This window comes from Bubalus kerabau, chromosome 7 (assembly GCF_029407905.1).
Source record: "Bubalus kerabau isolate K-KA32 ecotype Philippines breed swamp buffalo chromosome 7, PCC_UOA_SB_1v2, whole genome shotgun sequence".
NCBI lineage: Eukaryota > Metazoa > Chordata > Mammalia > Artiodactyla > Bovidae > Bubalus > Bubalus kerabau.
Genome location: NC_073630.1, coordinates 102,425,262 through 102,451,689, shown reverse-complemented (window position 1 = coordinate 102,451,689; position 26,428 = coordinate 102,425,262). Strand labels below are relative to the sequence as shown.

General features: G+C 40.1%; 1 protein-coding gene across 7 annotated transcripts in view; it reads left to right on the top strand.

Annotated features, from left to right (window-relative positions):
* Positions 1 to 26,428, top strand: part of ABRAXAS1 (abraxas 1, BRCA1 A complex subunit) — a 257,244-nt gene that overhangs the window by 229,581 nt on the left and 1,235 nt on the right. The window contains exons 2-11 of one of the 7 annotated variants that reach the window (XM_055588973.1): positions 8,827 to 8,938; positions 12,224 to 12,314; positions 13,970 to 14,006; positions 16,695 to 16,761; positions 16,841 to 16,885; positions 18,647 to 18,840; positions 19,709 to 19,828; positions 20,804 to 20,888; positions 24,390 to 24,504; positions 24,878 to 25,285. In XM_055588973.1, the coding sequence (XP_055444948.1) occupies positions 8,852 to 8,938; positions 12,224 to 12,314; positions 13,970 to 14,006; positions 16,695 to 16,761; positions 16,841 to 16,885; positions 18,647 to 18,840; positions 19,709 to 19,828; positions 20,804 to 20,888; positions 24,390 to 24,504; positions 24,878 to 25,285 (1,249 nt within the window). In that variant the 5' untranslated portion in view covers positions 8,827 to 8,851. Of the gene's footprint in view, positions 1 to 8,805; positions 8,939 to 9,148; positions 9,354 to 9,431; positions 9,453 to 12,223; positions 12,315 to 13,969; positions 14,007 to 16,694; positions 16,762 to 16,840; positions 16,886 to 18,646; positions 18,841 to 19,708; positions 19,829 to 20,803; positions 20,889 to 24,389; positions 24,505 to 24,877; positions 26,225 to 26,428 lie in introns of those variants that run through there. The other 6 variants (XM_055588972.1, XM_055588975.1, XM_055588978.1 and 3 more) reach the window with 6 other exon arrangements.

Sequence of the window (26,428 nt, the reverse complement as noted above, 5' to 3'; positions counted from 1 at the left end):
AGCAAAGCCTCCTTTGGAAGGGTAGAGGCCTCATTTCAAGAAAATGCCAGTTAGCAGTCCAGGTAAAATCATATTTATATTGACCAATCTTCTTACCCTTTTCCAGTAATTTTTCACTTTCCTGCCTTTGCTTCAGCCCCCTCTCAGCCCTTTATACTTCTTCATTCTTCCGCTGCACAAATTGGAGTGGAGCTAAGGTCTTATCTTCTATGGTGGTGGTGGTGGTGGTGGTTTAGTTAATAAGCCATGTCTGAGTCTTCTGATCCCATGGACTGTAGCCCACCAGGTTCCTCTGTCCATGGGATTTCACTGGCAAGAATACTAGAGTGGGTTACCACTTCCTTCTCTAGGGGATCTTCTCCTATGATAATAATTACTACGTAAAGTCTGTTTTTACTCCTTTAATGAATATCCAGCTTTGTTTATCTTTGACAATAGCCAATGTCATCTTCTTGATACATAAAATATTTGGCATGGAACAAGCAGACTGCCAGATATTTCTCCAGTGAAGATGTATTTATTTGAGATCAGTAGAGAATTGCAATTCAGAATCTGCAGCCATGGCAAGCCACATGGAAGCCCCAACACAGCAAGAGAAGGAGAACATTTTTATCAGAGGAAAAGGCCGTTTGGAGGGCAATCATAAACAAGGCACCCAGGGCTTTTCATACGCTGAGTCCTTCCCAGGAAAGAAAGGTCTTTCTTCCTCTTGTTGGGCTTGCTTATTGCCACAGGGTGTGAGAGCTCCCCCTCCTGGTCTCTGGACTATATTTAACTGAGGCTTCTGTTTACTAATTTTTTTACAGGAGAAAGCTTTCTACTTCTGGAAGTCATCTTCTCACAGAGACTATTTAAGGAGCCTTAGAATCAGATCTCCAGTGAACTAGATATCTGGAGTCCTAAATGCATCAGGCTGGTGGTGTGGAGTAAATTAACGTCCCCACAATGCTTATGTTGACACCCTAAAAACCAGTACTTCAAGACTGTGACTGTATTAAGTTAAATGTGTTCATTAGGATGGGTGGGCCCTAATCTAAATGACTGATGTCCTTACAAGAAGAGAAAGTTTGGATACACAGAGACCAGGGATGCTCATGCACAAAAGAAGGACCATGAGAAAACAGAGCAAGAAGGCACCCATTTACAAACTAAGGAGAGAGACCTCAGAAAAGAAAAATCCTGCTGACACCTTGACTTTGCACTTCCAACCTCCAGAACTGGAAATAATTTCTGTCATTTAAGCCACCCAGTCTTGTGGTATTTTGTTATGGTAGCCCTAGCCAACAAATACAACTGGGAAGCAAGAGTGTGTGTTGGTGCTAGGAAACATCATTAGGATCTATGTTCTTTCCTAGTATGTTCTAAGGCTGACTTCTGCTGGTATCTTTTCTTATATCTCCTGGTGGTACACCAAGGAAGGGTAAGGTAATGGTAATGTTCTTTTTGGAAACATATTGTGTACCTGCTGAACATATGTTTGTGTACCTATTGGACATACATTGTTGAAATTGTAGGGGGAGTGTGTAATTTCCTCGGTTCTGTCTTGCCGCAGCAAAAATGTGAAGCAATGAACAGACCAGTGTTACATCTCCATGTTACAGCTCAGTTTTTTTTTGGCAAGCAAAAGAAAATACATCTTCGAGGCATGAGGCATGAGGGCGGGTTGACCCAAAATATGTGAAGAGACGCCCCCAGCTCAATTTAGGCTCCTCTGTTTACGTGTTTTTTCTCCTCCCCCTGAGACTGCCCTATGTAAACTGGGCTAGCCAGGAGGGCTGTTTGTTTTACCTGAGGTCCTCACTATGGTCCTCAGACCTTCCTTTGTTCTATATTCACCGGCTTTTCCCTTCTTTGTCTTTTAGCCACCGCGATTTTGGACTCCTTTTTCCTATTTTAACTTTCTAACAAAATGATGCTTTGAAAATACTTGACAAGATTGGAAAGCATCTAGGAGGAATCCATCAGAATAGGAATCATGCCAAGCTTTATGAGCCTTCCTAAAAGAATTTCAAAGACTTGATGGGGATTTCAGATGTAAAAATTATAATATCAGTGTGTGTGTGTGTGTGTGTGTGTGTGTTATTCACTCCATCTTCTCCAACTCTTTGCAACCTCAAGAACTGTAGCCCACTCGGCTCCTCTGTCCATGGAATTCTCCAGGCAAGAATACTGGATTAGGTAGCCATTCCCTTCTCCAAGTATCTTCTAGACCCAGATATTGAATCCGGGTCTCCCTCATTGCAGGTGGATTCTTTACTATCTGAGTTATAGGGAGCTAAAACTTGAGCTGAAGGGAGACTGCTTTTTATAGAAATTTTAGCCTATTCTGGTATTATAATACATCATCTTATCTTCTAAGTTTGGGGACTCAGAATGATATGGATGATATTTCTGATCCATGAAATGTCATGAATATATCTTGTGTAGTTCTTTAAGTACTTCACCTGTAAAATGAATTTTTTGAAAATGTATAGAGTATATTAAAGAAATCCTCAGACTGAGAAAAATAAAATCCATGCTTTTTTTTTTTTTTAAACAAAATTTCAAGACAGGGAAAGTTTCAATTTGACCAGAACGTCTACAAACTATTATTCAAGTGTGTTCAGTGCTAAGCAATCTAGGTAATGAGGAAATCTATTTGTAAATTCTAAAAATAGTTCTTGAAGTGGCAGTTTCAGAGTTGCTCTATTACTTAAGGTTTCCTGAGTTATCATATGCTATTTATGTGCTGTGCTTAGCCGCTTCAGTTGTACTCAACTCTTTGCAACTCCATGGACTGGAGCCTACCAGGCTTCTCTGTCTAGGCCAGAATACTGGAGTGGGTTCCCATGCTCTCCTCCAGGAGATCTTCCTAATCCACAGATTGAACCCAGGTCTCCTGCATTACAGATGGATTCTTTACCATATGAGCCACCAGGGAAGCCCATGATAATTATAAAGAAGGCAGAATAAAATCAGGTAAAATTCTTTTCATCAATACTTCAACATTGTTTGAGCCAAGTTGTCCCTGTCATTTCAGGTTATTCCTTGCAGCATTTGGTTGCCTGTTTCTTTGTTTTTCTTTAACCTAGAATGTTTTCTCAGTCTTTGTATTTCATGCCATTGACATTTATAAAGAATACAGGTCCATTTTTTATAAAATGCTCTTCTGTTTAAGTTTGATGTCTCATGGAAAAATTCACTTTTAGCAAGAATATGGCCGAACAGATGTCTTATCAGAGCTTTGTACCAGGAGGCATCTGATGCTGATTGGCCTCTTAACTGGTGACATTAACTTCAACTATTTGATTAAGATGGTGTTTGTAAAGGTATTTTTCCTCCTGTCATTCATAAATATCTTTGGTGGAAATACTCATTGCTGTTGTTGTTTAGTCACCAAGTCGTGTCCAACTCTTTTGCAACCGTGTGGTCTGTAGCCCACCAGGCTCCTCTCTCCGTGGGATTTCCCAGACAAGAATTTTGGAGTGGGTTTCCATTTCCTACTCAGTCACTACATAAATAGCGGTTAGTCAAACTTAACCCACTAGTTTTAGTATCTGCTGCCTTATATCAATTATGATGATGATGATAATAGTTGCTAAAAGGGATTTTCTAATTTTCTGATTTCTTTTCCATTTTTCAGTTGATTTGCAACTGTAAGGAAGAGCTTTCTCTTAGCCCATTTATTTGTTCATCAACTCATTTGTATCAGTATGGACTGAAAGATTCTTATTTTTTTCAATGGGACATAATTTATTACTCTTGTTATTTATTTTGATATTTCACCTCAGATGTGGTCAGTATCAGCCCTTTCCACCTGACTTCTATGTCAGATCAACATGTTTATCTCATTCTTTGAATCCATCTTTATTTTCTGGCACTAAATAAATGTTTCAGTCTCATCTTGTATTTTCTCTTGCTCCAGCTTTCACAGTTAGTGCAGAAAGAAGCAAATGACCATTTAAAATCTTTTTAAAGCAATTATATTGTTTGTATGGATTCAGTGCTTAGACTTGGTAAATGATCTCTGCTAGGGTTCCATTCAGCAAATGGCATTAGTCTTAATCAGTAATTGCCTCTTATTCAACACTTATGGTTGTTAATCATGACACAGGGAGGTCTTCCTAAACATGATACCTTAGACAGAAAGATTAAGGATATGAATAGAAGCTTTAGAGCTTCCGTATTAAAATAGTTTACCTTAAAGGCATGTAAAAGTTAGAAGCAATCTGGGAAAAAAATACTTTCAATATTTGACAGACAAGGTCGATACCTTTAATATATAAGCATTTTTAAAGCAATAAGATATAAATGAGAAGGCATCAACTCTTCCATTTCTATACGGTATTCTCTCAATCTAACTGCAGCCCATGTTAGGGCTTCACCAAGATGTTGATGCTGCAGTGCATGAGGCTCCTATACCAAGGCATCTCAGAGACTTTTAATTAGTGAAGAAGAAAATGGGGGAAGGCAGAGGGAAGAGCCAAGGGACCCCATAAGGTGGAAATCTTCAGGTGGTTATTAAGAAGTGGGATGAATAAAATGTACATTGATAGAGCTGAGAAAAGGAACACTGTCCGAGCTTGGGTGGACCAGATGGACCCCCTGATGGTCCCAAAACATTAAAATGCCCCCAACAAGTCTGCTCAATTTAGCCCAGTTTGGACGAACTTCTTAAAAGCTGGAAAGCAAAGAATTGAATGGGAAACCTGACCTAGCATGGCCTGCGGCAATCAATAGCCAGGCAGACAAATCAACATGAAAATTTGACAAAACGGTATCCTTCCTTAGGCTGGAGACCCAAAATCTAATACACAGGAGTGGGTAAAACAGTCTGGGGATGAGGGAGCCCATTGTTTAATTTGGCTTTTGTTTCCCTTGCCTGAGGAAAAGTATCTAGAAAGGTATTGCTGAGACTGATGTCGAAGAGTGCACCGCTTATGTTTTCTCCTACGAGTTAAATTGTTTTAGGCCTGACATTCAAGTCTTTAATCTGGAACCCCATTCTTTAGTTTTAACGGTAGCTTCATTACTTAGGCACAGTTGATTAAATCGTCACCTAGTAGTGATTTAAACTCAACTTCCAGCCCCTCTCACTTAAGAAGTCAGTGTTAGTCACTCAGTCATGTCCAACTCTCTGCGACCCCATGGATTGTAGCCCACCAGGCTCCTCTGTTCTTGGAATTCTCCAAGCAAGACTACTGGAGTGGGTTGCCATTCCCTTCTCCAGAGAAGAAGTCGGGAGTGGGGCTAAAAGCTTCAATCCTCTAATCAAGGCTTCCTCTTTCTGGAAACTAGCTCCCATCCTTAAAGCTATCTAGCCCACCACTCCAGAGAAGGCAATGGCATCCCACTCCAGTACTCTTGCCTGGAAAATCCCACGGACGAAGGAGCCTGGAAGGCTGCAGTCCATGGGGTCGCTGACGGTCGGACTCGACTGAGTGACTTCACTTTCACTTTTCACTTTCATGCATTGGAGAAGGAAATGGCAACCCACTCCAGTGTTCTTGCCTGGAGAATCCCAGGGACGGGGGAGCCTGGTGGGCTGCCATCAATGGGGTCGCACAGAGTCGGACACGACTGAAGCGACTTAGCAGCAGCAGCAGCACCACCTGGGAAACCTGTGCATCTTCTTTACAGAAAAGTCTACTCAAGTCCTTTGCTAATTTTTTTTCTGCTGTCATTGAATTATAGCTCTTTATATATATTCTGGATAGTAATCCCTTATCAGATACATGATTCACAAATACTTCTCCTATTCTGTGGGTTGCCTTTACACGCTCCTGATAGTGTCGTTTGATGGACAAAAGTTTTTAATTTGATGAGTAAATAAAATTCATCTTTTTTTTCCTTTGGTGTTATTTACAAAAAATCATGGCCAAATCCACTGTCATGAAGGTTCCCCCCATGTTTTCTTCTAAGAATGCTAGTTTTAGGTCTTTCATTGAGGTATTTCATTCATTTTGAGCTAATTATTGTATATGGCAAAAAGTAAGGGTTTACCTACATTTTTTTGCATTTATTGAAAAGCCTGTCCTTCCCCAGTGAATTGTCTTGGCAACCAGGTCAAAAATCACTCGCTCTTGTATGTGACGGTTTACTTTCATTCTCTTGGACAAACTTTTAAAAAAGTTTTTAATCCTTTAGATCATTACTACCTATAAAACACGACTTAAGTGAAAATCTTTTTGTATTAACAGTGACTTCGCTGAAATGACAGCAAGAAACTTAATTTTAGAGAAAAAACATAACTTTTAATCCTATAGATGTCTTCATTATGTTAGTCAAATATGGCTACTACACAACAAAACCCAGAAACAAGCAATATTAATTTAATTCAGTAGTCGGATATATAGCTAGCTTTCATTTAAAAACCATAGCTTTACATATCATGTGTGGAAAATTGTTAATTCATAATCTTCCTACTCCCCTTGAAGATGGCAAGTTAAAATTTTAAATAACCTCCTGCTCATTCTGCCTCTGTAACTCAGCTTACCCCTTGCAAAGTCTGGATCATGTAGGTCACGTAGTCTCAGAAAGTGGGGACCTGCAATACTAGGAACTGGAGCTTATCTCACTCATCCTTGTCTGCTCTTCCCAATTGTCCAGCCCCTGCAAACCTGCTTAATCATGCCTTCTGTGGAAAGGTCAGGCATCCCCCTCCCCATCTTGACCACTGTTCCCATGTGTGTAAACCCCTTAGTTTAAACCAGCCTATTAGCAGCTAGTGATGCCCACTATAGTTTGTGTGTAAAAACTCTGTAATCCCTTTGTTCAGGGCTCAGAGTTTGGAGTGTTAACTCCTCTCGGCCTGCCAGCGTAATAAACCTGAGTTCTCCAACTCTCTGACTGTGGTGCTTGATTTCTTGATTACTGGTTTCTGCAGCACCCTTATCAAATGGTCATCAGCATGTTTATAACTATCAGTAATCCCAAAGAAAGGCAATGCCAAAGAATGCTCAAACTACCGCACAATTGCACTCATCTCACATGCTAGTAAAGTAATGCTCAAAATTCTCCAAGCCAGGCTTCAGCAATACGTGAACCATGAATTTCCAGATGTTCAAGCTGGTTTTAGAAAAGGCAGAGGAACCAGAGATCAAATTGCCAACATCTGCTGGATCATCAAAGAAGCAAGAGAGTTCCAGAAAAACATCTATTTCTGCTTTATTGACTATGCCAAAACCTTTGACTGTGTGGATCACAATAAACTGTGGAAAATTCTGAAAGAGATGGGAATACCAGACCACCTGACCTGCCTCTTGAGAAACCTGTATGCAGGTCAGGAAGCAACAGTTAGAACTGGACATGGAACAACAGACTGGTTCCAAATAGGAAAAGGAGTCCGTCAAGGCTGTATATTGTCACCCTGCTTATTTAACTTATATGCAGAGTACATCATGATCAACGCTGCGGTGGAAGAAGCACAAGCTGGAATCAAGATTGCCAGGAGAAATATCAATAACCTCAGATATGCAGATGACACCATCCTTATGGCAGAAAGTGAAGAGGAACTAAAAAGCCTCTTGATGATATTGTAAAGTTAAAAAATAAAATTAAAAAAAAAAGAAAGTGAAAGAGGAGACTGAAAAATTTGGCTTAAAGTTCAACATTCAGAAAACTAAGATAATAGCATCCAGTCCCATCACTTCATGGCAAATAGATGGGGAAAGCGTGGCTGACTTTATTTTTCTGAACTCCAAAATCACTGCAGGTGGTGATTGCAGCTATGAAATTAAAAGACGCTTATTCCTTGGAAGGAAAGTTACGACCAACCTAGATAGCATATTGAAAAGCAGAGACATTACTTTGCCAACAAAGGTCCGTCTAATCAAGGCTATGGTTTTTCCAGTGGTCACGTATGGATGTGAGAGTTGAACTGTGAAGAAAGCTGAGCGCCAAAGAATTGATGCTTTTGAACTGTGGTGTTGGAGAAGACTCCTGAGAGTCCCTTGGACTGCAAGGAGATCCAACCAGTCCATTCTAAAGGAGATCAGCCCTGGGTGTTCTTTGGAAGGAATGATGCTAAAGCTGAAACTGCAGTACTTTGGCCACCTCATGCAAAGAGTTGACTCATTGGAAAAGACTCTCATGCTGAGAGGGATTGGGGGCAGGAGGAAAAGGGGACGACATTAGATGAGATGGCTGGATGGCATCACCGACTCAATGGACGTGAGTTTGAGTGAACTCCGGCAGATGGTGATGGACAGGGAGGCCTGGCGTGCTGCGATTCATGAGGTGGCAGAGTCGGCAGGACTGAGCGAATGAACTGAACTGAACTGAACTGAACTTGTCAGAACAAGGTTAAACAGTCTGTATATTCTTTGAATTGAGTCCTCAATTTTCTAAAAGCAAACATTCAAAGAAATCCATCCCTCTCCCTCACTCCACGAGATGGAACATCGCTAGAGAGTTCTAGAAGAGACATTCTCTGACATTGTCGTTAGTATTCTAGAAGTTTCAAATGGTAAAGCGCAGCATCTGACTCTGTGAAAACTCCAAACGTGGCATTTCCATTGTGATATTATGCCACTAGGCAATGCTTCTATTCTGTCAGTTGTTTTCATCTTCCATACTTTCGCTGTATGCCAGGGCCCCTGAGTAGCAGTTAGCAAGCTACTGAGGCGCTATTCCTGGCTCTGAGCAGAGTGGTTGCCCAACACCCGGAAAGACGGACCTGAGCACTAGTTACAACCTCTTGACCGCGGCCTCCCCACCAGAGGGCGCCGGAGCGTCGCCCGCCGGCCCGCGGCACCGCGGAGAGCGCCGTGGCCAATGCGCAGGCGCAGGCCCGCCTCCTCGAGCGACTCCGCCTCCTCACTCGGCCCCGCCCACTCCCCGCCCCCTGGGGCCGCGCGACGGCGACGGAAGCATGGAGGGCGAAAGCACGTCGGCGGTGCTCTCAGGATTTGTGCTCGGCGCGCTCGCCTTCCAGCACCTCAACACCGACTCGGACACGGTGAGCCGAGGGCGGAGGCGGGATCCGGCGTCGCCTCGGAAGGGCACCCCCCCCCGAACCCCCCGCGCTTGGGCGACCTCCGGGCCGCCGCTGCTCGGGTCCCGCCCGTGGGCTCCCCGCCGCCGACGCCCAGGCTCTCTGCCGTCGGAGCTGCCTTCTCTCGCTCCTGGGAGGTCCTAGAGATGCCAGATGCCTTCACCAGGGTCAGCTCCCCTCTCGCAACCAGTGCGTTTCCGTGCCTTGCCCGCGTGTCTCTCGGCAGTCCCCCTTTTCTGGTCGAACTCGGTCGTGAAGGAATAGAAAGTTCACACAGCGTTCCCCCCGCGGCTCGGAACGTTACGGGTTAACTCGGTCCTCGCTGCCGACCGTAGTTTTCGCAGACAACTCGGTGTTTCCCTTGCGGAGCCGCAGCTGGGTACGTTTGCTCAAATGGATGGCTTGTAAAGGAAAGATGGATGATCCACCGGTGGCTATTTTGGCGTCAGTCTTAGTACGCGGAGAAGATGTATATCGGGTATCTGACTTGTTTGCATTGGTGTCAAATTTATTAAGCTATAGCCTCAGCTTTCGCTTATAAACATTTAAGTATAACCTCCAATATTAAATATTTAAATGCTGATTTCACACTTTGCCTAGGTTCAAAACCTCTAGATAAAGTTAAGTAGTGAAGTAGTTTTTTTGTTTTTTTGTTTTTTTTTTTACTAGAGCCTATTTTTAAAACTTTTATATTTATGAAACTAAAAACCACTGTAAAACTTTGAGCCCGAGAAGTAGTGTCATAGAGACTAAGTGCTCTGTGTTAGTCGTTCACTAAGAGTCGTTCGTGGTGTCCGACTCTTTACGACCCTATGGGCTGTATAGCCTGCCAGGCTCCTCTGTCCTTGGTATTCTCCAGGCAAGAATACTGCAGTGGGTTGCCATTCCCTTCTTTAGGGGATCTTCCTGACCCAGGAATCGAACATAGGCCTCCTGCGTTGCAGGCAGATTCTTGGCCGTCTGAGCCACCAGGGAAGTGTTTAGTAACTTGCTAATAGGGTTTAGAGAATATCATGCTGTTGCGAGTGTTGTGATTTCCGCTAAATTTTGTGCCTTTCATTTTGTAATAAAGGCTTGTCTTTTCCAAAATAGGTTTTTGGCGCAATCCTAATAATCACTTCATGGCAGATAGATGGGGAAACAGTGGAAACAGTTTCAGACTATTTTTTGGGGCTCCAAAATCACTGCACATGGTGATTGCCATGAAATTAAAAGACGCTTACTCCTTGGAAGGAAAGTTATGACCAACCTAGATCGCATATTGAAAAGCAGAGATATTACTTTGCCAACAAAGGTCCATCTAGTCAAGGCTATGGTTTTTCCAGTGGTCATGTATGGATGTGAGAGTTGGACTGTGAAGAAAGCTGAGCGCCAAAGAATTGATGCTTTTGAACTGTGGTGTTGGAGAAGACTCTTGAGAGTCCCTTGGACTGCAAGGAGATCCAACCAGTCCATCCTAAAGGAGATCAGTCCTGGGTGTTCGTTGGAAGGACTGATGCTGAAGCTGAAACTCCAGTACTTTGGCCACCTCATGCGAAGAGTTGACTCATTGGGAAAGACCCTGATGCTGGGAGGGATTGGGGGCAGGAGGGAAGGGGACGACAGAGGATGAGATGGCTGGATGGCATCACCGACTTGATGGATGTGAGCTTGAGTGAACTCTAGGAGTTGGTGATGGATAGGGAGGCCTGGGGTGCTGTGATTCATGGGGTTGCAAAGAGTCAGACACGACTGAGCGACTGAACTAACTAACAAGGTTGGAATTGATAGCTTTCGTGTATGCAAATTTAAATTACATTGTAGCTTAACACCTAGCATAGAGCAAATATATGATGATTTAAAATACGTGTGGTTGTGGAAATTATCTTCAAATATGTTAGTGTAAATATAAACAGAATGGGTCTAATCCTGTGTAGCTTAAAGGATTAGCACTTGCAAAGTACCATACTGTTAGGGCTTTGCTTCTCAGATTTTTTTCCTAAAGCCTTTAAAAGGTGGTTTTCTGGGTAGTTGTATTGTCTTCTGCTGTCTCTTTTCCAGGGCTTTGCCTAGAACACTAGAGGGTAGAGTTCTGGATTGTTCCCCTTTGACTCTAATGAAGACTCACATTGTGGAAACATTGCTTTGCATTCTTCTTTTAATGAATTTTTAAAAGTAGTCTTAACTATAAAGATTAAAAATTCATTATCAAGCACATTTTGTCTCTAAATGTATCAAGAGAAATAATTGAATTCTCTGAAATTCACAGAAGTCACTGCTGTTTTGGCAAAATGCCTACATCTTAAAAAGAACCAGGCTCCTCTTTTATAAAGCAGACTCTAATATTGATTTACAAATCATTAATTATGAGCACAGTTCTTAATCTAAAAAGCCTATCCTGTGTCATTTCATAGCATAGAAGCCACCACTGACTCTCAGAAGCCCGTGCCATTGATGCCCCTAGTCATTTGGGATGGTCGATTATTGGCACTGTTCCTTCTACCTATGATGATTTCCTTACAGATGGGTGGTGGGTTAGTCGCTAAGTTGTATCCAACTCTTGCGACCCCATGGACTGTAGCCTGCCTGGCTCCTCTGTCCATGGGATTTCCCAGGCAAGCATACTGGAGCCGGTTGCCATTTTCCTTCTCCAGGGAATCTTCCCAACCCAGGGATTGAACCCATGTCTCTGGGATTGGCAGGCAGACTCTTTGTAAGCATTCCTTACAAATGGAGCTTCCCTGGTGGATCAGCCAGTAAAGAATCCACCTGCAATGTGGGAGATCTGGGTTCGATCCCTAGGTTGGGAAGATCTCCTGGAGAAGGAAACAGCTACCCACTTCAGTATCCTGTCCTGAAGAATTCAGACAGAGGAGCCTGGTGGGCTCAGTCCATGGGATCACAAAGTGTCAGATGCAGCTGGTCAGACACAGCTGAGCGACTTTCACTTACAAATGGGAGTCTTCTTTTTAATGCTAACTGTGCTGCTCCTCCTTCCTCAAACATTGTGCTCTCATTTCTGGCTTTAAGCCTTTTGTGCTTCCAAGAGTGCTAAAGTCACAGTGGTATTTACAGTCTCTTCTACCCATGTTTTTAAAACTGGTCATGTGTCCCATGTAAACCAGAGTGCACCTGGTCTTTTGAGTATGCCCCAGTTGGTAGCACACACTTGCACATGTTGTAAAAGTCTTGGGAAATACCGGTTAATTAAGTGACTGAATGGTAATCCTATTGGTGTTTTCCATATACTGCTTATTCTTATCCTCCTAGGAAGGTTTTCTCCTTGGGGAAGTGAAAGGTGAAGCCAAGAACAGCATAACTGATTCCCAGATGGATGATGTTGAAGTTATTTATACAATTGGTGAGTCACTTATTTCTGTGTCTTCCTATTTTGATAGTTAATGCTGAAAGGGATCAGCATAAGTTACTTTTAAGTTGTTAAGGAATAGATAAGAATTTTTAAAGGCAAATTTTAGAACAATATATCGCACTCATTTCTTAAAGTTATGGCTATACCCTAAAGCAAGAAACAGTGTGAGACGTAGGAAGCAGATTAAGATTACTGTTGGGAGACAAGGATGAAACATAGTTCCTGCGTATATGTAAGTGGCAGGAAGATGGTCCAGCAAAAGAAGGAACGAATAAGCAAGACCAAGAGAAAAAAGGTAAAACGGGTTGGAGTAAAATGTAAAATGGTGCAGAAAATTTGGAAGATGAGAACTAAAAAAACTTAGTGATTAAATAACTGGAGTGTTAGTCACTCAGCCCTCTTTGTGACCTCCTGGACTGTAGCCCACCAGACTCCTCTGTCCATGGGATTTCCCAGGCAAGAATACTGGAGTGGGTTGCCATTCCATTCTCGAGGGGATCTTCCCAACCCAGGGATCGAACCGAGGTCCCCTGCACTACAGGCAGATTCTGTACTGTCTGAGCCACCAGGGAAGCCCAAAGGTTGGGCCTTATCACCATTAGGTATTATCAGATCTTTCAGTCTTTGCCAGTTTGATAAGTGAAAAAAGTACAACCTGCAGATATTTACTTGAAAGATTCTTCTACAGAAGTTTGGTGTTGGGTTTTCTCATATAGATGAAGACTCACAAATTCTCCATAATCAAACTGATGTCTTTGATTTAAGTGACTAAGGAAATTTCAGGTAGTTTGGTTAGGATCTCCCCGAGGAGAAGACACGTCACAGGAACTGTCTGAGAGATGGGTGATGAGTGTTACAGTGATCCTGTAAATGCTGTCCCACAAACACAGAAAGATGGGGTGCCTAGAAGAGCTTGTATTGTCTTGATGACTTTCTCTGGGATCATATGTGAGTCTTTTCGCTCTTTTCACTGTTCCCTACTGAATCTTGAGGGATCTGAAAGTTTGGAATGATAGAGGAAACACCATATTCATCTTGATACTTCTTACATGAATTGCTGCCTATGTGATCTGTAATGATGTCTCATATGATAGAATTTAATGTTTGCACAGCATCTGCAACTACCAGAATTTAGATGTTTTTAGATGTAGTATTTCTACAGACAGGAGAATAAAATTCACCTCTTAAGAGATGTTGAACATTTTTTCTCTAGTCTACAATTAACACTGACAGATCCTTTATGAAACAATCAGTTGGAGAAACAGATAATTCCTTTAACAGCTACTTTTATCAGTTGGGTAAAATTGGAGCATAACTGTTTCAGAACTCAGTGAATATAGCGACTGTGACTTTGCCTTTTGTGTAGCCATTGTTAAACCCAGTTAGAAAGAACAGAGCATTGTAGTCACGAGTGAGGCTCTGGGTTGAAATTCTGGCTCCATCAGTGGCTTGGGTAAACTACTTAATCTCTCTGCCTGTTGTCTCATCTTTAAAATGGAAGGAATAATTACATCTATCACGTGGGTTTGTTGTCAGGATTAAATAAGATAACAGTAACGTAAATCCTGGCATGGAATGCCTGATATACGTTATTCAAGTGATCATTAATGTCACCATAACTAAACATTCTTTTTTTTTTTCCCCAGACATTCAGAAATACATTTCATGCTATCAGCTTTTTAGGTGAGTAGTAATAGCAAGTCAGAAATCCATTGTGAAAATTATTATCTGCAAGTGAATCTTTATAACTAACAAAGTATCTTAGTTACAAGTTATACATGGTGATACAGATGAAAATAAAGACTTTTAAAATACCTGAAACTTCACCTCTTCATTTCGGCCCTGTCTAATAGCTCTTTCTCTGTGTTTATCTGCTTTCTTCAGCTGGTCCTCACTGCCTCTCCCAGGCACCAGTTTACCTTGAGGATTGCTTTTCCTTCTCCCACCCATCACCTCATCACATACTGTAAACTCAGTGACACGCTCTCATGCATCAGCAGCAGCCCTTTTTTCCTATCTTTTTATTCCGGTTTATCATTTGTTGCCTCACTTCTGTTTTTTTAATGTTACCTTTTGTCTATTAATTGGTTAGGTTCTTTATCTAACCTGCTTCCTGTTGTTTTTCAAGGGTAGAAACCTACACTCTTAACCTACAGATAGTAGTAGTACTCTTAGCCCTGATAGGCTGCGATATTGTTAAAAACTTTTCATTGAGGTTTATAATACATAGAAAAGTACACAAATCAATGAACTTCCATAAAGTAAGCAACTATAACCATAAAACAATATGGTGTGGTTTTGGTGAAATAGCTTTATGGTTTATGTAAACGGTACATGAATGTCTTAGAGTCACACTGTATGCACCATTTCCGAGGTTGTGGGAGAGTTGCGGTGGAGCAGAGTATTAAGGTGAGAAACACCCCTGGAGGCTTAGTGTGGTCTTAAACTGCTGTACTAGAAAGGGGCACAGCTCCTCTGTGCTGCCTAATATACAATGGGTATGAGAAAATACCTTTTGAATGAGGGATTCTTGGTGGAGATTCATAAAGAGTACTTTCTTGAGGAACTCTGGGGCAGGAATGGATTAAGGAGGGAGAATGAAAAAAAAAAATAAGTGATTCAGTATCTCCTGGCAACCACTTTGCATAATTAGACCAGCTCTTAATAGAGTCTTAGAGCTGAGGACGCCGTCTGGTCCAGTGATAAGGCAGCCATGCCTCAGCCTTTTAGGTTTACAGAATTGTGGGGCAGGGACGGAATAACAGGTTAGCAGTAGGGCAAAACTAGAAGAATCCAGATTTCTTAAGTCCTAATCCTACAGCATGCTGTACTGTTTCTCTCTCGTTTTAAATGATATAGGTGCACGTGTTAAAACCAGTCTTTCAATACCATACTTCATGGAATCCGAGCTGGATAAGCCTTAGTACTCAGTTTTGTATTCTAATACGCAGGGTGGCAAACTGTGGCCCCATGACCTGTTTTTATGTGGCCCTCCATAAATAACATTTTTTAAGAGTTAAAATGATGGACAAATATGTAACAGAGACTGTTCCACAAAGCCTAAGATATTTACTTTTCTGGCCCTTTTACAGCAAAAGTTTCTCAACACTGCTCTGATACATTGTTTCTTAATGTTTTCTACTGAAATATACTGATTCTCTTACCTCAGAAATCTGGAAAACAGCCCATTGAAGCCTGAAACTGAAAGTCACTTAAAAAAAAAATTAAGCAGTTTAACTTGAATTCTACTGCACAATGTATTTCTATTAAAAAAATGCCCCGTTTCCAAAAAGCTTCACATAAATTAGTGCTTGCACAGAAGATGTACTCTGTTGTCCTGCTGTTTCTTTTACACTCTGGTATGTTGCCTTGTTCCCCAGTTTGAGAAGCTCAGAAGTGGATCAGCCTAGAGAAAACACAGTAATAAACTCTTGCATTTAGATTTTTCATGTTGGAATGAATAAGTGAGATGGAAGAGTCTGTTCAGTGAGTTGAACTGTTCCCCTTTAGAGGTAGAACACTTTGTCTATTTTGTAAGTTAAAAAGAAAAAGAATATTGCTTATTAGGATATATTTTTTCACTTTTATGTAGCTGAATTTTTTCAGTGTGCAGATTAGAGTTACCAGTAAAAGCCTATTACAGTGAATAGTATTTGTCAGGAATTTGGCATAACAGATATCTCATCATCAAAAAGAATATTGTTGATCTTGGAATGGAAGTTAAAAAGGAGGAAAATATTTTCCAGCCCTGGAGGGGAAAGAAAGCTGGAAGTCAATGCTTTAGAATCTTGTAGAAATACTTTTCACTTCTCCCTGCATTTCCTGTCTATATTTAACATTCCAGCTACAGAACAGGGATCACTAAACTAATACCTATCCCCTCCCCGACCCCGCCAAAAATCAACCAACTTCCTAAAGCACTTCTCTTAATTTAAGTATAGCTTTTGGAATTAGCAATGAATAAATTGTTTTCTTTTTGTTTTGCTTCATTACACATTCTTTTGTATGTGTCATTATTGTTAAAAAAAGTTTTAGTATGTAAATTGTGAACTATCTATGTGAACTTACAAATAACTATTTAATGGATAGTTTGTTTTGTTTTAGGTTAAAAAAAATGTGGTACCCATACTTATCCCTTGAAGTTTCTCCATTCCTTTTCCTTTTTAATTGCTTATGGACCACATATTTCTACCACTTTTAAGTCTGTTCATTTGAGAACTTTTTCTCCTATATATTTTAGAACTTCATCTAACAGGTAAGTAAGTCTATGAATGTTGGGTTATTGGGCTAGGAGTAACTAAAATTAAAAGCGCCAATAAAATTATTATATTTTTAGTTTATTTCAAATGCCTTTAATTTTGTCTTTTACAGCTTTTATAATTCTTCTGGTGAAGTAAATGAGCAGGCACTGAAGAAAATATTATCAAATGTCAAGAAGGTATTCCCTGATTTACCCTTTCTCTTTTTGTATTATATGTATTATTTTAAGCTCCTGAAAATGTGTAATATTTTGACAGAACTTTCATGCAGCATTTGTCTTCACAAAGTCTTCTATAAAGCAGGTAAGGAAAGACTTGTTCTTTCCAGAAATTCAGAGGGTTTTCTCTGAAAGCAAAGCTAGTCACTAAGAATCTTCATCTTGTTTTCTCCTTCTCCTGGCTGTTCTGGCTTACATAGTGTCTCCCTTTTCTCCATCCCCACCTTGCCCCTTCCCACACCACTTATCACTAGGGACTTACTCCACTGCCTTCCTTTTCCATGGCTACAGTTAGTTTCTCCTACTGCAGGGATGGTTTCCCACACAACACCTAATCTGGATCCTCCCCAGCCTCCTTGGTGTTCAGTTAAAAGTTGAATGATCAAAAAACATTTTTGTCCGAAGACAGCATTTTTTCTTGGTACTTATTTCCCCTTAAAACTTCTTGATCTCTTAGTCGAAAATAAAAGTAGATTTAGTAAAAGAAGTTTCTTTCAAAAACCATCCCTTGTTGAAAGTGCTTGAGCTTTTCCTCCAATTTTATTTGGGTATTTAAAAATGAACTTGTAACTAGGTAGGACATGGAGGAACCCTAGATGTCCATCAACAGATGAATGGATAAAGCAGCTGTGGTACATATATACAATGTAGTAGTGTTCAGCCATAAAAAGGAATGCATTTGAGTCAGTTCTAATGAGGTGGATGAACTTAGAGCCTATGATACAGAATGAACTAAGTCAGAAAGAGAAAAACAAATATCATATATTAATGCATATATATGGAATCTAGAAAGATGGTACGGATGAACCTATTTGCAGGGCTGCAGTGGAGACGCAGACATAGAGAACAGACTTATGGACACGGAGGTGAGGGGAGGAAAGAGAGGGTAGAATGAATGGAGACAGTCACATGGAAACATACACTACCTATTAAAAATAGATAGCCAATGGGAATTTGCTGTATGACTCAGCAAACTCATACCCGGGCTCTGTAACAACCTAGAGGGGTGGGATGGGGTGGGAGGTGGGAGGGAGGTTCAAGAGAGAGGGGATATATGTGTAACTGTGGCTGATTGATGTTGATGTGTGGCAGAAAACAGCACAATATTGTAAAGCAATTATCCTTCAATTAAAAATAAATTTTAAAAAATGTAATTGTAAAAATGTTTTAGTTTTAAAAAAAAAAGTAATTTTAATTTCTTCAATTTAAACATGCAAACATTAAAATTAGTTGTTGAAACTGCCAGAGATTTCCAAAGTGGTTGTTTTTCTCTTAGTACTAAGTTTCCAGTAAATGTGATTTTCTCCAGTTTGAAGAAAAAGGTTTAGTGATACTAACAACACATTTGTTTAGCATGTTATAATTTACAAAACCCTTTCATATGATCCTAATCTTGCAACAAAGTCTGATAACATGCCTATTGTATAAATTTCAGTTAAAAGCCATTGGCTTCAGTTTACTTCCTTAGCAAATGAAGGATCCAGACAGGAAGTTAATTGGTTTTCATTGACATTTTCTTCATTTAAATTTTGACTAAAGATTAAGATTTAAGATAGAAAATGCCATAAGAGAACTAGAGGAAGTTAAGAATTTTTCCTTTAATCCATATTGAATAAAATTATAGCACTGTTAACTGAATGGGAAGTAATTTAACTGCAAGTCAGTTTGCACACTATATATAAGGTTAAAGCATATTCTTAAGTGTATGTTTTGATTATTTAGGCCCCAAATCTTGCTGAATATTAAGCCATTTTTAAGATTGTCAGTTTCATTACTTAATTATGACAGTAAAACAGATAATAATTGTAACTACGAAGATATACACCTGATATATTATTTCTTTCAGGATGTGGTTGGTTGGTACAAATTGCGACGTCATTCAGACCAGATCATGACATTTAGAGAGAGACTGCTTCACAGAAACTTACAGCAGCATCTCTCAAGCCGGGAACTTGTTTTTCTGTTACTAACACCAAGTATAATAACAGAAAGCTGCTCTACTCATCGACTGGAGCATGCCTTATATAAACCTCAGAAAGGGTAAATGTTGACCAGTTACTGGCTATTTTCAGATAAGAAAAAAATGTGCCCAGTATTTTCATTGTACTTTTTATGGCTTACTGTTTTCGTAGATTGGCATTAGATTGTCACAGTAATTCTTTTTGGTCTGTTTTAACATTGGTTCTTTATAGATGGGAAAATGAAGTTCAGATAAGGAAATTAGAAGTCCAGTATGGCAACCCACACCAGTATTCTTGTCTGGAGAATCCCATGGACAGAGGAGCCTGGTGGGCTACAGTCCCTGGGGTCATAAGAGTTGGACACGACTTAGCAACTAAACAACAGTGGAATGATGCTTGCATTCCTGACACTGAGAATTTGCTGTTATTTGCCATAAGGTGGAAAAAATATGCATGCCTTAGGTATCAGTTGCTAAGGAATATAATGTAGAACTGAAGCCTGTGTACCTGAGCAGTTTTTCTCTTAACCTCTGCCAGGAAACAAAGTGTTTCTTGTTGATCCACCAAAATGAGTTAATAGGACTCTCCACAGGAAATATAGACAGCATTTTCATAGAGTATGAAAATGAAGTTCAGAGAGTACCAATGAAGAGTAATTCTCTCGTTCATGAAAGATAGGATGTATCACAGTGGTAATACCTTACTTTCACATGTGGTGATCAGTTAAAATAGCCATTAAAGTATTTTTTCACACAATAATCTTACACTATGCATATCTCACAATTTTTAAAAGCTATTTGCCTCAAATCAATAATTTTTTCTTGCGTAAATAGTAAGGAATGGGGTTTTTGTTTGTTTTTTAATCTTATAGGAAAAGGTAGTCTATACTAATAACTAGATGCTAGCTTTTCACTTTAACTGTATTTTTAAAATGTTTATTTCTTCAGACTTTTTCATAGGATACCTTTAGTGGTGGCCAACCTGGGCATGTCCGAACAGCTGGGTTATAAAACTACATCTGGTTCCTGTACGTCTGCTGGTTTCAGTCGAGCAGTAAAAACACACAGGTGAGATTCTTCAACCTTTTTCCCACTAAACTTAACTCCTATTCATTTTTTGAAGTTAGTTTTTTATTACACAAGGAATAAAAATAAAAGGAAAACTGACCAATGGCCACATTACTCAAGTTTACTTAAGTAAACGACTTCTGTTTCCTTCCAGCATCTGTCATTTGTCAAATACGAAAGGGGGTGGTAGTGTACAGCCTATATATTATGACATATTTACTCTTAGAATAAGGAGCTAGCCTCAAAATAATAATTTTCTAAGGCAGCAGTTCAGATTATAAAGGCAAAAAAATTAGATTGTATATTAAATGAAGAAAAAAAAGTGAGGCTTTAGTCAAGACTCACACTGTGGAGCTGTAAGTTTTGTGAGCAGTAAGGGAATAATGAATGTCAGAAATCACAACACTGGTCAGATCTGTAGGGTACTTACTAAATGTGAATTTTATGAGACTAATGAACTCGATTTTATTTATCTTTGTGTTCCCACAGTGCTTAACAGTGCCTTATTGAAATTGAATACCGTGTTTCATTGATTTTAAGACACAAAGTTTTATATTTATCTCAGTTGGGAGTTTTATAAAACATGCCTTAGAATTGTTTTTCTTTTATATATATATAATGTTGCTTTTTTCAATCCATGATGCCTTGAACTTCGTAAGATAACTGACTGATGGCATTGCCAAGACAGATCCGTCCTCTACCCCTCTCCTTCAGTCTTTATCTACTTTCACTTAACCTCTCCTTTGAGTCCTGGAAATAGTATTTAGAAGGCCAAAAATTTTGCTGAGGTGAAGATAGATGAACTAGGTTTTCTGGTTGGTTTTGTTGTATACAATAAGTTAACAAAATTGTGGTCCCTGCAAAGCCAATAAAAACAATCTTCTAAATGTTCCTCAACTACAAAGAAGTTTTTTTATTGTATTATTAAAATCAGTTATGTACATTTGCCTGGAAGAAATGGTAATTGTTTTATAGCTCTGAATTTTTTAAAGAAGATGGATCTTTAAAGGAGGTGCAGAAGATAAATGAAATGTATACTTCTTTACAAGATGAATTAAAGGTAAGTTAAACATTTAAAGATCTCTTATAGAACAGACTTGTGGACACAGTGGGGGAAGGAGAGGGGTGGGACGAATTGACAAAGTAGCACTCAAACACACACATTACCATATGTAAAACAGATGGCTAGTGGGAAGTTGCTGTCCAACAGGGAGCTCAACCCAGTGCTCTGGGAGAACCTAGAGGGGCAGGATGGGGGTGGAGAGGTGGGAGGGAGATTCAAGAGGGAAGGGACATGCATGTACTTACAGCTGATTCACGTTGTTGTACGGCAGAAACCAACACAACATTGTAAAGCAATTAATTATCCTCCAATTAAAAAATGTTAAAAATCTCTTACAGAGTTCATATCACATTGATCACTGAATATATACTCAGGGACAGCTTCATGGTTGCCTAGACATAAGTCTTTTTATTAGTTTAGCTTCATTAATGAAGACCTCCATCTCAGTGATCGACAGAAATACTGTGTCTTGGCTGCATCTCTGCTTCTGTTCTAAATGTCATCTTCATTCTGGGGTCCAGCCCTTATGTGGGACATGTTCATCTCATGACAAAGGGAAAAGAGCAGTAAAACTGGTGGAAATTCACAGCAGCTCTTAGAACTTCTGCTCAGAGCTAGCATATCACCTACCTCCACGCACATTTTACTGGCCAGAGGATGCCATGGTAGTAGGCAGGGATGTATGACCCTTTTACAGGATAAAAAGGGAAGCAAATATTTGAGAACAAAACAGTCTGCCACAGTACTGAGTTGTCTCACTGTGTCCACTGAGGTCCCTTGAGAAGTAGACATCAACATGGGCATTGAGACATGCAGGTGGTTTGTTAGACCTTTGAAGAATAAAGGGGAGAGCCCAAGAGTGGCAGGGAGACTTGCCATGTTAAGTCTGACACCTGAGAGAGGAGACACGGAAAGGAGGATGAGAGGGTAGGAAGAGCTGTGGACTACATGGCCAGAAAAACTTCAGCCAGATGATGCAGTCTGAGCAAAGGTGTCCTATAGGAATAGACTCTCATATCTTCACTGTGCTCAGTCATTGGCTAAGAGGCCCAGGGGGAGCATGACCTAAGCGCGCACAGCAGCAGAACTAAAAGGATAGCAGCAGGAGCCATCGGTCAGCTCTGCTTCCTGCAGATGGGGATCTGAGTAGCACGCTCTGTGGCCACCATACTCATCAGTATAGCGCACCAAGAGAAATGGGGTTAATACATGTTACACACTAGTAATATTGTACTTTTTTTTTTAATATGAACTACATTATAGGAACTTTAGAGAAGCGTCAAGAGTCTTAGCACTGTAACTGCACTGTTTGCACTTGGTCACATTCTTGTTCTCCCCTAACACACACACGCTTGCATACTGTGCACAGGGATGGGGACGTAGAAATTTGTTTCATGATTTTTATTTGATGTATCATTAATTTCTCATATTTTAGTTCCTTTTAATATATTTCTTAGAGTGATATATTAGAACTCTTACATTAAAAGTACCAACTTGGGCTAATTTAGGGAATGGAGAGGTCTGTGAGAGGAAGAGACGACAGGTCAACTGAGCCTAGGAAGCAACTAGAACCAGGAGCTCGAATGCCATCTGGACTTCCTGTGTCTGCACGCTGGTTTCCTTCATAGTCTCGACGGATCTTGTTTACTCACCCACTGGCTAACCAGAAAGCAGCTAACCTATAGCTTCTGCATTTAGATCTCTTCTGTTTGAGAGATTAGGACTTGCCAGTTGGCTGTTGTAGTATTTCTGCTTGGGTCAGGTTGGTGAAAGGTTACTAGTGAACTTTTAGGGCAGGGTGTGTAAGTTCATGAGAAATAGGCTGGGTAGAAGCGTCCTAAAGTATGCACTAAAATAGGCTTCAGTTCAGTTCAGTCGCTCAGTCGTGTCCAACTCTTTGCGACCCCATGAAGCACAGCACGCCAGGCCTCCCTGTCCATCACCATCTCCCAGAGGTCACTCAGACTCACGTCCATCGAGTCAGTGATGCCATCCAGCCATCTCATCTTCTGTCGTCCCCTTCTCTTCCTGCCCCCAATCCCTCCCAGTATCAGAGTCTTTTCCAATGAGTCAACTCTTTGCATGAGGTGGCCAGAGTACTAGAGTTTCAGCTTTAGCATCATTCCTTCCAAAGAAATCCCAGGGCTCATCTCCTTCACAATGGACTGGTTAGATCTCCTTGCAGTCCAAGGGACTCTTAAGCGTTTTCTCCAGCACCACGGTTCAAAAGCATCAATTCTTCAGCGCTCAGCTTTCTTCACAGTCCAACTCTCACATCCGTACATGACCACAGGAAAAACCCATAGCCTTGACTAGACGGACCTTTGTTGGCAAAGTAATGTCTCTGCTTTTCAATATGCTAAGTTGGTCATAACTTTTCTTCCAAGGAGTAAGCGTCTTTTAATTTCATGGCTGCAGTCACCATCTGCAGTGATTTTGGAGCCCCAAAAAATAAAGTCTGACACTGTTTCCACATCTATTTCCCATGAAGTGATGGGACCAGATGCCATGATCTTCGTTTTCTGAATGTTGAATTTTAAGCCAACTTTTTCTCTCTCCTTTTTCACCTTCATCAAGAGGCTTTTTCGTTCCTCTTCACTTTCTGCCATAAGGGTGGTGTCATCTGCATATCTGAGGTTATTGATATTTCTCCTTGCAATCTTCATTCCAGCTTGTGCTTCTTCCAGCCCAGCATTTCTCATGATGTACTCTGCATATAAGTTAAATAAGCAGGGTGATAATATACAGCCTTGACGTACTCCTTTTCCTATTTGGAACCAGTCTGTTGTTCCATGTCCAGTTCTAACTGTTGCTTCCTGACCTGCATATAGGTTTCTCAAGAGGCAGGTCAGGTGGTCTGGTATTCCCATCTCTTTCAGAATTTTCCAGTTTATTGTGATCCACACAGTCAAAGGCTTTGGCATAGTCAATAAAGCAGAAATAGATGTTTTTCTGGAACTCTCTTGCTTACTATACTATAATTGGAAATTAGTTGTTTTTGATCTGATACTGAGAACCATCATCATATATAAATTTGTTTATTTAAGATATATTCCCAAAATGAAATCACTGAGTCAAAGGGTGTTAGTACTTAAAAACTGATGACACATTAAGACCATTCTGCATTTCAAAAATAGTTTTACAGGAATTAAAATCATCAGTTTTATTTTGTAATTGTCAAACAATTTACTTTTTTTTTCATACTTATTGTTAGTTTCTTAATGTTACGTTTGCAGTAACTCTGCATCTCAAAATAATTTGTTTCAAAGCAAGTTAAATATCTTTTGTCTGTGTATTATCTAGGAAGTAACTTGAATGATAAAACTGTATAAGTTTTATCTTATTCCTTCAGAATACTTATTCCTTCAGAAAACTGCAAAATAAAATGTTAAAGAGAAATAATCGGTGTTATATACCATGAAGGATTTTGTATTGTTTGTGAACCTAGACTGTAGTAACAATTTGGAACTTTCGCTGTGCCCTTATTTTATTCCGCAGAGTATATGCGAAAAAGTAGAACATAGTGAGAGAGCTGTAGAAAAACTACTAAATGATGTAAACAGATTAAAAGGAGAAATTAAAAAAAGAAAACAAGCACAGATGCAAGCAACACGTAAGTAAAAAGTTCACGTTATCACTAATTTCTTTGCTTCAAAGGAAAATTCTCACTGATTGGAATTATGGATGAGGTGACTGCACTAGATGATGAACTTGCCACCTGAGGATTAAAAATAACTTCTATTAATACTCTTAAATCCCACCCAACAAAGAACATGGTACTGCTGTAGCTATGCTATCTTGATATTAAGAAATATAACTTTAATTTCCTATTAGGATAGTGTGACATACAAATTTGGGATTATCATTTTTCTTAATTTAGGTAATCTGGTAGAATTCTTTAAAGTCATTTTGACTTTACTTACAAATAAATACAAGAGCTTTGTAGTACAGATCCCGTATGCTGAACTGTTTGTTTCCTTGTTTAGGAGAGAAGAATGTCCAAAAAGACCCTCAGGAGAACATTTTGCTTTGTCAAGCTTTACGGACCTTTTTTCCGAATTGTGAACTTCTTCATTCAAGTGTTATCTCCTTGAAAAATAGGCGCATTTCTGGAAGTAGCTGTACTACCACCCACCCTCTCAGTGGGGTCGACAATCTAACCCTAATGGTGGAATACACAGACTTTCCTGAAGCTAGTCCAGCTCGTAGTGCCCTGCCGGTGACCAAGCGGAAAGCCTCAGACACAGATGATGGGTGGCAGTTCAAGAAGTCACGGCTGGGAGGGATACAGAACAGACCCTCTAAAACAGATACCAATAGTAGTAACCAAGAACAAGCATCCACAGTGAGCAGCCCCGAAACAGATGAAGAGCTTGAGAGAATGAAGGGTTCTGGTGAATATCCACAGTCTCCTACCTTCTGATTCTTTGGGGCCCAAAGGAGATTTTTGATTAGCTGAAGGGCAAAGCCAAACTTTTTTTTTTTTTTTTTTTTTACTATGTTCAGCTCTTTGCAGTAACACATAGGGAAGTTCTAGTGCATTTATTTTATAAAATACTTTAAATTGAATCAGTCCAGAATTTGAGTATAGAACAAGCCTGGTAACGCAGTGTGTTTGGATCAGCACTTGTTCAGTTAGGTGAAAAAGCCCATTAGGTGGGACTCAAATGATACATATAAATAAATATGGATGATGTCTATCACAGAGATTTCATTTTAACATAAAGCAGAAGTATATATTCATTTGTCAAACTTTTATAGGGCCAGGAACATTTTAATGGATGTATTGGAATTCCTGGGCTTCCCTGGTGGCTCAAATGGTAAAGAATGTGCCTGCAGTACAAGAGACCTGGGTTCAGTCCCTGGGTTGGGAAGATCCCCTGGAGAAGGGAAGAGTACCCATTCTAGTATTCTTGCCTGGAGAATTACATGCACCGAGAAGCCTGGCATTCTACAGTCCATGGGGTCATAAAGAGTTGACCACAACTGAGCAACTAACACTATTGGAGTTCCTATGTAAATCACACCCATTACTTATGTAAGTCCCAGTTTTAGATTCTTTAAAGAAATTTGCAAAACAGCGTAAGTACAAAACGCTACTAGGGTTTTTCATTTCCCATTCCCAATCTGATTTGTCTTAACCACATCTAATTTGACTTTTTTAAAGCTAGTTGTCTTTAATCAGGTCTCAAAGCATTTTAGTTGGTTTTCATTGTAATTATAACTTCTTTTAATGCTTATATTCATCAGTACAAAAACAGAACTGACACAGGTCCGGGAACAAAAAAATCCTTGGTAATACAGAACTCAACAAATAAAAGAGAGTTCTAGGCTTCCTTGTGGTTTTTAAAGAGGATGTAAAGCCCCTGTTCGAGAAGGCAATTGCACCCCACTCCAGTACTCTTGCCTGGAAAATCCCATGGGTGGAGGAGCCTGGTAGACTGCAGTCCATGGGGTCGCTAAGAGTCGGGCAAGACTGAGCGACTTCACTTTCACTTTTCACTTTCATGCATTGGAGAAGGAAATGGCAGCCCACT